We start from the raw sequence: 12186 nt of genomic DNA on the forward strand, positions 1-12186 counted from the left end.
CCACCCATCCATCCATCTGTCAAGGGTGGGCGAGCGAGGAAAGTGGTCCCGTGTTGCAACCAAGGCGGCGCTGCTTGTGCCACCGCTGTGAGAACTGGGCGAGTAGTGAGGTCCTGCCCGCAAGCACTGTACTGTACTATATATCAACCGCATGTTATGATCTGCAGGACAGCGATGCCCACGCCCATGTCGAGGTCGATGGGGGTATGGGTGGTGCCGCCCAATACCACCTCCTGATGGAAAATGCGTGTGACACTTCGAGTGAGATATCCATGGGAAGCGACTCGTCAATCAATCACGGACGGGAGGGGGGAGAGTCTCATCGCATTTCTCCAAACTCGTATCTTCCATTCACCTTGTTCGCTGGCTGCCAGATAGCAAGTGTGGTGCGCGCCCCTGTTCAAGAACGCCGCCGGGCCCGAGCCTCAACCCTTTTCCCCCGCTATCATCGGCTAGTTCCTGAACTTCCTCTGAGGGGACGATGGGCCCAGAACCCTAGTGGGCGATGATGGTGAGTGATGGCTGCTGTTGATAGGCTGCGTCGAGATAAGCATACCGGAAACTTGGCGTTCCGGGGCAAGGTCCAGCGAATATGACCCCCCGTCCCTGTCTAGCTCGACTAGTTCACCACATTTCCCTTTTTGAACGAGGCGCTAGATCGACAAGCGGGATGGCGCCTTCAGGCGTCTCTTGGGGCCCATCACGGACCTCATCTCGTCCAAAGACACCCAGAAGCATGTCGTCGTCGCAGGAAAAACCAGTCACCATCGTGGACACAACATCTGCTAGGAACTCCATGGTCTGTAAAATGCTGTGTTCCCGTGAAACCAAATCTCGCTCGTCCATAATAGTGTGAAATCGTATAGTGTCTTGACCTTGGAATTAATTGACGGACCCTTGCATCTTGTCGCCAAATTTAGGACCACAGTTACATCGGACAGCAGACCTTCACTGCCCCAACCTTGTCCACCACCGTCACCGTGCGGGCCGCTGTTTAAACTCCGACCAAGGTGTGAGCATCATCATGACCACCCACCTTCTTTCCTGCGGTGCGGGGGTATTGGGGTAGCGGCCGTCAGGTGGCACGACATGTTTGAACACTTGGCCGCTTGACATGCCCGGTTTCTCGTTACCTCGCAGCGTTCCAGCGATGCGGGCATGCGTCAAAGGCTCTGCATCGGAAAAAGGCCTTTCTTCAAGTGCTTTCAGTCGAGTGTCATGCAAACCGCACCACCCCGAGCCTCGCAGTCTCGGTTGAATGCGGCAACCAATGTCTATTGTCTTTGATGGCCATTTCCAACCCTCGATTGGCTCCCACCACCCTCGGTGTGCCCGCCGTGTGGTCGTAGTAGGTGAGTCGAAATATTGATTTTGACGGCGGGTTCTGGAAATTGATATTAGTGACGGGAGGTCCTCTTGGCGGGGTTTAACGTGCGTGCAGCAAGACGGCGCCTGCGACGGTCTGTCTTTGCGCCTGTGAGAACGCCGCTACCCTACGCCATCCCATAGCCATATGCCGGACTGTTGACCGATGTGGCGCTTTGCTTGCCACAGGATGAAGCCACTGTGACTGTCCTCTGAACTTTGCTGGACAGCGTTTGACCAGCGAATGGGAAACCATCGGGGAAAGACATGATATGTTTTCCTGTTCTCTCCTGGACGCCGATGGTCGGTGATTGGTCACACATGTCACCAGTTCTGACCGTGGAATATGAGGTCGGGGTGATATTACCCAACTTATCAGGCCTCATGCGAACGGAACTTGCCGGCTAGGAAGGTCACGGTCCTCTCTTTCGGACACTGTGTTGCAGCATGGCGGATCTTGGTAAATGAGGGTTCAACCTCAGATGTATCTTGAGACGTGGCTCGCGTCCTACAGACGACAAGTGTCGCAGGAGATTTGACTCTGATTTATCATGTTGTTAGTGGAGGGAGACATAGGAACTTTGCTAAACTATGTCTGAGTAGTTGCTGTCTGGACACTGAAATTGTCCTGTCGAAAGTGTTCATGCAGTCCAAGCGGTTGAGGAAACACAAACTTACTAGTCTGTATTTGGACTAGCCCGATAATGAGCTCGTTTACATTTTCTACTTTTGTTTTATGCTGGTCGGTCACTGCCGCGATCTCACAGGGCTCGTCTGGAAAGTTTGGAGATCTGCAGCTAAGTGGACAGGGGCCAACACAAAAGATCTCTCTTTGGGACTTCGTTGTTGTGTATCAAGGAGCTTTCAAGCGGGGTTGTTGAGACGTTGACCGTAATAACTCGAAGACTACCGGAACGAAGCCCGAGCTTGACTCTTGACCGAAGACTGGACAAGATGGACGGTGCCTGCAAGCTGTCTGTCATGACGTGAGGTAGTCTGCTCGCTTCGTGTGCACTGACGAATGAGCACTGACTGATGAGCACTGACGAATGAGCGCTGATCGGTGGTTGCTTGGAATGGCCGGTCTGTCTTTCTGGACACCGGCGGTGGGTTGCCGGAGTCTGGTGGGATGAAGCGGCCGGAGTCGGTCCGTTGTCAGCCGGGCCGGCGAGGGTTTTGTCCTTGTTCTCGGATCCGGTCCGGGATGGACAACCATCTCAACGCCACCATGCATTCCACTGCAGGTGCAATTCTGCTCTCGAAATTTGGGGAGCGAATTGCTCTTTTCGTTCAGTCTTGGTCCATACCCAGTTGGTCGAGATGGCGTAAATGATTGGGGGCTGTCCTCTGCTGTCACCATCTTGGAGGGGCACGAGGGGGTGACGGTTTGTGGTTGATGTGTGTCCCAGTCAAGTGGGGTGGTCGGCAGAGGGCCAGGCTGTGGGCGCTGTCTGGGCGATCTCCGCATGGCTTGATTTGACTGGAGATGCACACCGCTCGGGGAGGCCGCCTTGGCAGGACCCAGAGAGGAAAACGCGGCGTGCACGGGCCAAATGGTTTTCTCCGCTTGCTTCGTGTCCGAAGGTCGGCATCGCGAACATGTTGTCGTCGCCGGCGTTATGATGGGATGGGTTACGACTGCTTGAGAGATGGAGAATATCAACAGTCTGCCTTGCCAGTGATCTTTCTTGCAGCGGGAAGCTCCCGAAACCGTCCTCAGAGCCTTGCAGAGGTCAACATGAAACTGCCCAGCAGGCCTGTCGCACTGGTTGCCCAAAATGGCTTCGAGATGTCATTAGATCAGTGTTCGAACGAGAGTGGATGAAAGGGTGAGAGGGTGCTGCCGCGGGTAGGGGTGCGTTGCGTTGCGATGATGCGCTGGGGAATCAACACAAAACTCTTCAGCCAGGGTTCCTGACGACATTGAGAACATGGATGCAGCTGTGGAGATTGACGTGCGAAGTACCTCAGGGCTTGGTCGAAGTACCAGTGGAACCAGGGCAGTGTATTACATAAGGTAAGGTGTGAGTTGGCGGGTTCTCTTCTGAAAACCGCGCACAGCAAATCGACTGGTGGTCCACTCGCAGCATCACTGGGCTCAGCCCTATCACTGTTCCCAGATCGAGAAAAGATGTTGCAAGATTTCAGCCACGCATCGGTTTCTATGTAAGGTATGTTGGCACCGACCTTTCGAACACGTCGATATCAGTCTTCACCTGCGCGTTGGAAGCTCTACATTTCCAACTTGGATTAACAAGGTGAGCAGCTCAAGCCTATCGCCACGTTTCCGAGCAGGATGGATGTTCCCCCGTCAGTTTGGCGCTAGACAGGCATCATTGCCGACTGCCCGGGGGATGAGCACATTAAAATCTGATGAACGACTGCTCTGACCGCTCCCTGACATGGACTATTATCACTATTATTCGTACCCACCTGTTGAAAACTTAAGTCGAGGGATGTTCAAAGGTAACAAATCTCTCATTATCAACAAAAGTCGTTGGTGAGAATCCTGCGGCGTAGGACTCTTGTCTCTTCGGGTGAATTCATCCGAATCTTACTGTCGTATGGCTACGTGCCCGGCCTGCTGTGCCAACAAGAGGCATCATGCACCCCCATGTTGCACTCCAGATGGACTTGATTGTAGAATCAAGAAATCTTTATTCAGCGAAACTTCGAGGGTACTCGCGGCTCTGCTGCAGTGCGTTTGGCTGCTCTTGAGCTGGTCGCTTGTTGGCCGACATCAAACTGCTCCAGGCCTGATGTGTCGAGACCCAAGGGACGAGAAACGAGAAAAAGAAAACAAGCCACTCCCCTATTTCCTACAGATCGTGGACATTCGTTGGGTCCAATCAGATTGCAGGATTACATTGGCATTAACATGCACCACTGCATGGCATGGACCCTGTGTGCCGCACTCAGTGACGGGACTTGTTTGGCACCACCGCAACCACCAACCAAGCATCAAGTCATGGACTGCCAGAGGTCTTGAATCATCGTCGAGATGTCTGACCTCTCTGCCAGGAACCAACGTCAGCCTCTGCGTGTCCAAAGCCGTAGTGCGGCAGGGACTCGGGCTCACTGCCGGCGGGGGTGGCGGAGCGAAGCATGGTTCGCTAACAGCCGTTTGACTGAAATAGACCAACAAGTCTGGGCACGGCATGGCACTGGATAATGGCATGAAGTGAGTGGTGATGCTTCTGCCAGTGTTTCGGATGGAAGAGAAGATTGGAAAGATACGAACTGAATAGGGCCTGAGACGAGCATGTGGTAGAGCCTCGACTGTGCCATCGCGAGGCCTCGAATACATGAGAGCATGTCGGCTTCGCATCGCTCATTGGCCGAGTCCATCCACACAAAACGTTGGAGCGTAGACGCACTCCGAAGGGCTGCTTGCTTCGACCCAAGCCTGTGACTGAACCCCACGATTGGGACCTGGTGGTGGCTCTCACGCGAGGTGGCGCCAAAGCTTGGCAGGAAGTTGTACACTTGCAGTCAGGTTATCTGATCTCACCACGCTTCGATAGGAGCTGCACCTGTACTCGTATCCGTGATAGCTATGGTGGATGAACGGATTTTCTTTCAGACACCGAACCAGCAAAACACAGTAGACTATGCCCGAGAGCACCACCGACTAGAGCCAGGCAATCCGAGCCTGCGGGTGCTTGCATACACGTAGGCAGACGACTTTGACAATGGAGTCCGCTACTTACTGCCTTGCCTCAGGAAATGGAATTTATGAACTAGTACTGTCGCAGTCGGTAACGTTAGCAGGAGATGTTGCCTCGAACAAATCCACACTGTCGGTATCTATCTAGAAACATAGACAGAACGACACACCGGGCGCGATGAGGTCCTTCCTACATGGATCGCTTGGAATGAAATTGAATCGTATGTAGAATATCTGTACGTCGACCGGTGTCACAGCATTGTCTCTGCTTTGACTGGTCCCGACTCCAAGGGTAGCACCGCCCCCGAAGCCGTGTCTTTTTTTGGATTTTACCTTTTTGAAGCTCCCCCACAGTTCCGGGAGAGACACAGGTCCCGCCCCGCCCGTAGCCGTAAAGAAGCCAATAAGCCACGGAATGGTGGATCATGGCGACTCAGCCACGCCAAGACCTCTTTGGGCATCATTGGAACTTTGAGGTTTCTCCAACAATTTGATCTCTTTTGCAGGACTGGCACTTCAACGTCGACGTCTGCAATAGTACCAACAACCGGGAATCACCCGGCAGCATTCAAGTGGATATGAAGGTTGATGGGAATGTGACAGGAATATAGCTAATGAGCATGTGTTTACTACGTAGCACATGCCATCTCCAAATAAGCAGGGCGAAACATCAGGGTCCTATGCACTTCTCACATTGACAACCGACTCTCTTGCCCTGCGTCGGCTCCTCGATCCACAACAGCTTCCGGTACATTCTTTATCAGAGACACTGTGCCGCTTTCCGCTGGCCCCGAATGGTCCTGATGTCTGAGGCCCTTCGTTCGTCCCGACTTGCATCATAGAGTGCCGTGTTACTTGGCTTTGCACCGATTGTGATGGTCCACCAGAAGGAGATCCAGTGGGTCGCCCCGGATCACCGGTTGTGCAACTCGATCCAGAGATACATACAGATTATCAATTTCGCGCTCCCGCATCGTGCATCGCTTCATCAACGGCCACTGCTGTCGCTGTTGACGTTGGAAAAGCGAATGTGATCTTGGCACCGATATGTCATCTTTGATACCACATTACACTTTTACGCTAAAAAGCTTGGCTTAAACAAACATGGCGGGTGATGCTGATCAAACAGTGTCAATTGGTCGCCCCCAGTCCACAGTACCAAACTACAGAATCTTGCTCTGTTCTGTTCCCGAGCCTGTATTTCTAGTGTTCCTCGCCGGGCATTCTCCGATCAAACGAAACACAGAAAAATGCATTAGAGAAGAACAGCAACACGTGTTCGGCAAGACAGACAGGCACGGACAAATTATCCACTGGATGGGATACGGAGATGGAAAATGATGGGTTCCGCAGCCGGCAACATGGGTGCTCGTGCTGCTGCCATTTTAACCAAGCCGTCGCACCCGCATTATCCGAACTCTCATTTGTTTTTGGTGGACCATCTGATTTCTTGCGGGTTGAGACCAAGACCGTGACATCTCCGCGCCGGCGCCGGATCTATGTACGAGCCCGCAGGTTTTTCCCTGATACTTACGTCGTTCACCTTGACCACCCTCGGCCGAACGAACACGAGCCTCGGATGGGTTCGACCTCTCATTTTTCTCGCCCTGACGGGACATGCAACATGCTTGCATCATACAACACAACTTCGGGCTTCACCCACGGGAACTGTTCATGGTAGCTATATGTCATAAGGTAGCATCTTTCCAAAGTTCCGGCTTCGGTTTGACAGGCGGCCAACAGGTGGAAGAAAAGGACAAGAAAAAAGGATGACATGGCACGAAACAACAACAACAACAACGCGAGGGCACCGGAACACATGCCGATTCCCTGCAGGACAAGATCTTTCTAGTAATAACTAGTAGAACTGTTTACTGTTGGCTTCAACGGTCCCCAGTTGGAAAAGGCCCAAGTCAAGTCATGAGATGCCAAGAGCCACTGTGCACACCCACGCAGGACATCACATACGTCAAGCCACGATTTGCTGCACAAAAAGTTGTACACTCTCCTCCCCTCCTTTTTGGCAGGACAGCTCTGCCTAATGCGGGTGCAGATAAGGCTGTGCACTTTATTTCGAGCGTGCACAGCACATTGCACATCACACCCGTCTGAGCTTCCCATTGGCTGCTCAGGGCGGTCAAGCCACTATGTACATGTTCGAAGGGCAGCTTAATCATCGGACGGCCGGAGGGGTAAGAATGCGCAGCAGCTACCCGCACCGCAGCACAGCACAGCACAAAGAGGGATGGAGTAAAAATATCTTTTTTCTTCTTCTCTTGCTGTATGGATTCGAAGCAGTTGACGTCTTTTCTACATGCTGCGATATACCGGGACCTGCGGCACGGCCAGAGCCTCCACAATATCACGGCACTTGTGGTGATAACCTCTCGTGGGTCAGATCGCGAATCGTGATCGCAGCCAAAGGTCCACTTCGGAGCCACCAGAATTCTGCAATACCGGTGATGGCGTTTTTCGCTCTCTGCCGGTTGCCCCGTGGCCGGCGGTCGGTCATCTCTTGGCCGGCTTTGCAGTGGAGAAATTGATCAGAGGTGATGCTTGCAAAGAAGGGTCTCGCCCCCTCGACGTCGACTGCGAGGAGGGGTGGTGGGTGAGGAGTCTGTTTCTGGTGAGGGGAGTGAGGGGAAAAGCATGCTTTAGTCTCCCAAAACGGCGTATGGGCCGTGAGACAAGTCTTTGAAGGGCTTGCCCGTTGTACAACAGCCACAGGGACAGCAACAGATGATCATCAACCTCATGATGAGGGAAACAGGCGGTTGGCGTCAGTTGCTGCGGTCATCCCGGCCGCCTACTATAGTTACCTGTCCCTCATCAGGGGAAAAGAAGCAAGTCCTCAGTGATAAGAGGGAAGACATCGAAACACCATCCTGTCTCGCTTCCGACACTGATGCCCCTTGCGCCGACAGCAGAATCTATGATAGCAACAAAGGAGAAGGGCACAAATAGCAGGTAGCCAGCGAATGGCAATGTCCGGGCTGGTTCCAGAGTCCAGAACGTGGGGGACAGAGTACCCGATCAGGACGAGGAGCAGAAACAGTTTCAGTGATGAAGAGCGGGAAGGAGATGGCCGACCATGGTCGCGGCTGGTCCATTCTTCGGGACCCAGAGGCGTGGACGGGATTTCATCTCTCTTCTGTCTGTCTTGCATTCTTCCTGATCCTCCTCTGTCTTGTTGATCCGGGGACTTCTGACTGACTTCCATCTGGGGGAGAAACAGAAAGGGAAAAGTAAACTGCAACTGCAAGCACGCACCAAGCCTCGAGGTCTCCGCCGACACTCGCTAACCCCTGTCTTTGTCGGTGGCCAACCAGAGGTTCGGAACTGACCAGGACTGGAGGGAACCCATCCCCCGCCCTCCCTTGTATCTTGTACCTTTTGTACTCCTTCATGTACCCAGCCTCATGTCACCATCCCAATCCCAATGTACCTCCGTCCCAGAAGTGAAGTCGCTGGGCCCCTGCCCCATGCCCCCCTGCCCCTGTCAACCCTCCCCTTGTTCCCCTGCAAATTCGTGAACTGACCACAGCCTCTCTGACTGGGCACTGGGGCCCTACTGGGAGATCGATGCCTCCACCACCTCTGGGCCTGCAAGATGTGAATGGGGGGGTATTTAGAATCCTCATCCCCCCGCCCAAACCTTTCCACTGGCGCACCTCATCCCGTGTCAAACACCAAATCCATATCCCCGGATCCAAACAAGTCCACCGCCTCGGGCCGTCTCCGACAAGGACTTACACACTCGTTCCACTGCGGCTTTGGTGTATAATAACAATAGCTTGGAAAGAACAGCAGAACAGCAGAGTTTTTGGAAAGAGAGAAGATCAACACAACCCGATCAGCAACAACACGGCACAGTCCCACACCTGAGCAGGCACAACTGAGGTCCGTCTCTTAAAGCCCACGCGCTGCCACGAGGCAGCTGGACTGACGCCATTTGTCTCTCTCTAGCTCAGCATCTTCTTCCTTCACAGGCATCAAATGGCGGCAACTGGCCACCACGAGGCCGACGACTACAACATGAGCTACCCAGAACCCCCTCACTTCTCATCCGCGCCCATGGACCTGGGACTTTCCCCAGAGCCCTACAGCGCCTACTCCAGGTCATCACACGAGTTCCCGACGACAATTGGCTATGAGCACGGAGCCATCTACACCGCCGACACACCATACCTCTACAGCCATAACGGTAACCACGAGAGGTCATCACCTGGCATGTACCCAGACGACAGCGATCTGAGAGGACCAGCTTCGGATCTGAGCATCGCCAGCGCCTCATCCTCCAACGCGGGCTCCCCAAATTCGAGTCACGGCCAAATGGCGCCGATCCCTGAGTGGGCCACGGGCCCCCACGGACTTGGGGTTACCCCGGGCATCGTCGACGCAAGCGACTTTCACCTCCCCGGCAGCGAATATTCATACGCGCCCGGTGTCTATGGTGATGAGTACAGCACAGCTTTCGAGTATCCCAGCGGGAAAACACCAGGCTTTGTTGGTGAGTTATCACAGATCCCTAGGTCATCTTCTTGTCTTTCTTCTCGCCGGGACTGGAGTCCGCGACACCAGACCCATGGTTCGTGTGCCTCCATCTCCTCTTCGGATTCCTGCGATTCTGGATCTACCATTGTCGCTCCCAAGGTCCCGGGAGCGGCTTCTTCCTGTCTCGCTGTCGATACGCGTCTGGCCCAGTCTGTGGTGACTACATCGTCAACCTTCAATGTCACACCTTCCTTTTCAGCTGCTTCTGCTTCTTCTTGTCCTTCCTCGGCGGCCTCCGGGCTCGTCTTTGCGTCTCCTGCTTCTTCTACATCTTCATTCTCTTCTCCTCAACTTCCAGCATGGAGCAGTCCCCCTCTGGGGGACAGCCCTGCGGCTCGTCCCAAGACGCCCACCAATCGTCTCCTTTCATCTCCTTTTTTTGCCCAATCCAGCGGGCATTTCGTTCCTCCTCTTCAGAATTCCTGTTGGTTTCCTCTGTCGCAAACGCAGATCTTGACCCTTGGCGGCCTTGCTAACCCGAAGCGTTTGCCCGTTGCAGATCCCATCTTGATTCACCCAGACGCGAGACCAATGACCATGTCTGGCTTTGAGCAGCAGCCATATTCGGCCCAGCCCAACTCCGCATATCCTGCCTCTCCTGCTCTGTCTGCCTCCCCACAACTGCGAAACGGCAGCACTTCGCCCTTCATGCACAACAACTACCAGTACTCGCCATACCCGCCACCAGTGGAGGCCCAAAGGAGACCAAGCCTTGTTTCTTTCCACTCCAACTACTCGGGCGAGCAGCAATACAGCGGCGATGAGTTCAAGGAGAAGCAGAGGTGCCCACATCCCGAGTGCGGCAAGGTGTTCAAGGACCTCAAGGCGCACATGCTCACTCACCAAGAGGAGCGCCCCGAGAAGTGCCCCATCACAACATGCGAGTATCACGTGAAGGGGTTTGCGAGAAAGTGAGTTGTCTTTTGACTTGGAATCAGTTGCGGGATACTAACAAGTGGTCTCATCAGATACGACAAGAACAGACATACCCTTACACATTACAAGGGCACCATGGTCTGCGGTTTCTGCCCGGGGTCTGGCTCCGCGGCCGAGAAGTCGTTCAACCGTGCCGATGTGTTCAAGCGCCACTTGACTGCTGTGCACGGTGTCGAGCAAACACCGCCCAACAGCCGGAAGAAGGCTGCCGCTGGAAACAACGGGACCAAGAAGTTGACTGGCTACGCCCCTGATGCGACTGGCAAGTGCTCCACTTGCTCGTCAACCTTCAGCAACGCCCAGGACTTCTACGAGCATCTTGACGACTGTGTGCTCCGCATTGTCCAGCAAGAGGACCCAGCAGAGGCCATCAACGCCCAGCGGTTGGCCGAGGTGGAAAACGATCGCGATGTACACAACACCCTGGAGAAGAACAACCTCCCAACAACCACCATGACACTTCAAGATGGCGAGGACGAGGATGAGAACATGGATGACGGCGATGAAGATGAGCTCAGGGCTCGCGGCCTCAAGGGCTCGCCCACCAAGAGGAAGGGTGGAAACCCACAAAACGGCGTGCAAAAGTCCCGCGGGCTTACACACTCGCGCGGCGGTGTCACGCTCCCCACCAAGACCCGGGGTCGCAAGAACAGGCGCGACTATCCTTCCTCATGGGGCTTCGACAAGGGTCAGATGACAATGAAGAAGCGCGTCATGGCGGTATTCGACGGCCCCCGCCGCCTGGCCAAGGATGACATGATGCTCTCGACCGAGCAAGAAGTCCGCATCAAGCTCTCCGACGGCAAGTCCTACGTCACCGACCTCGACATGCAAACGCTCAAGCGTGCCGACGGCTTCCTCAACGCGACCGAGGAGGAGAAGGGTCCCTGGGTCTCGGACGACCCGACCGAGGAGCAGCTCAAGCAGATGCTTACCTACACCGCCCCGGAACCAACAACCACCGCTGCTGCTGCCGCCGCTCAGTAAATACCATGACTGTTTCACTCACTCTTCTTTCACTTGAGGTTTATACTGCAACAACTACCAAACTAATCATCACCATCATACATCGTCACATTTACTTTTTGGGCTTGTTGGTTATAGAGGGGGTATATTACCTCTGGGGATCTACAAAGAGTTTGTAAAAATACACGCGGCGTTTTTTCTAGGGGGGCTGGTTTTATATCCCATGGGATTGATTGGATTTGGCTGGGAACATTATGGCATTCATGGGGCCTTTTTTTTCTTCTTTTCTTTTCTACTCTGTGACATTATTTTTTCTTTTTCTTTGTTTTTTTTATGCTGTCGCCCTGGAAATTTGGGAGAATAAGGAATGGGAGGGCCTTAATGACTGCAATGAAATACCAAATGGGGGTTTTTTTGGGAGGGGGGGGGGGGAGAAGGGGAAGGGAATGGGGCTATAAGGAACTCAAAAAAATTATTCTTATTATTACTACGAGACCAAAGTAAGAGTGGGAAGAAGAGGAAGGGGGAGCAAACACTACCTACCCAGGGACTTGGGGAAATTTTCTTAGCTCTTGTTTAGTATTACTACTACAACAACAACGATACCCATATTGTTCTCAACACCTTTTCTTGCGATTTGCTATTTGATGTTTGTGTGCAGAGGAACAAAGTTGGTTGCTTATATAGTAGTTATTGGT

The 12186-nt window shown here is 53.6% G+C and overlaps 1 protein-coding gene across 1 annotated transcript; it reads left to right on the forward strand.

Annotated features, from left to right (window-relative positions):
* Positions 1–9067: 9067 nt before the first annotated feature.
* On the forward strand, positions 9068–11509 carry PODANS_2_11930 (uncharacterized protein; the record flags this gene model as incomplete). Its single annotated transcript, XM_001911974.1, has 3 exons — positions 9068–9542; positions 10086–10497; positions 10555–11509. The coding sequence occupies 3 exons, from the start codon at positions 9068–9070 to the stop codon at positions 11507–11509; spliced, it is 1842 nt and encodes a 613-aa protein (XP_001912009.1).
* Between the last annotated feature and the right edge of the window lie 677 nt (positions 11510–12186).

The sequence above is a fragment of the Podospora anserina genome, chromosome 2 (genome assembly GCF_000226545.1).
Source record: "Podospora anserina S mat+ genomic DNA chromosome 2, supercontig 2".
Classification (NCBI taxonomy): Eukaryota; Fungi; Ascomycota; class Sordariomycetes; order Sordariales; family Podosporaceae; genus Podospora; species Podospora anserina.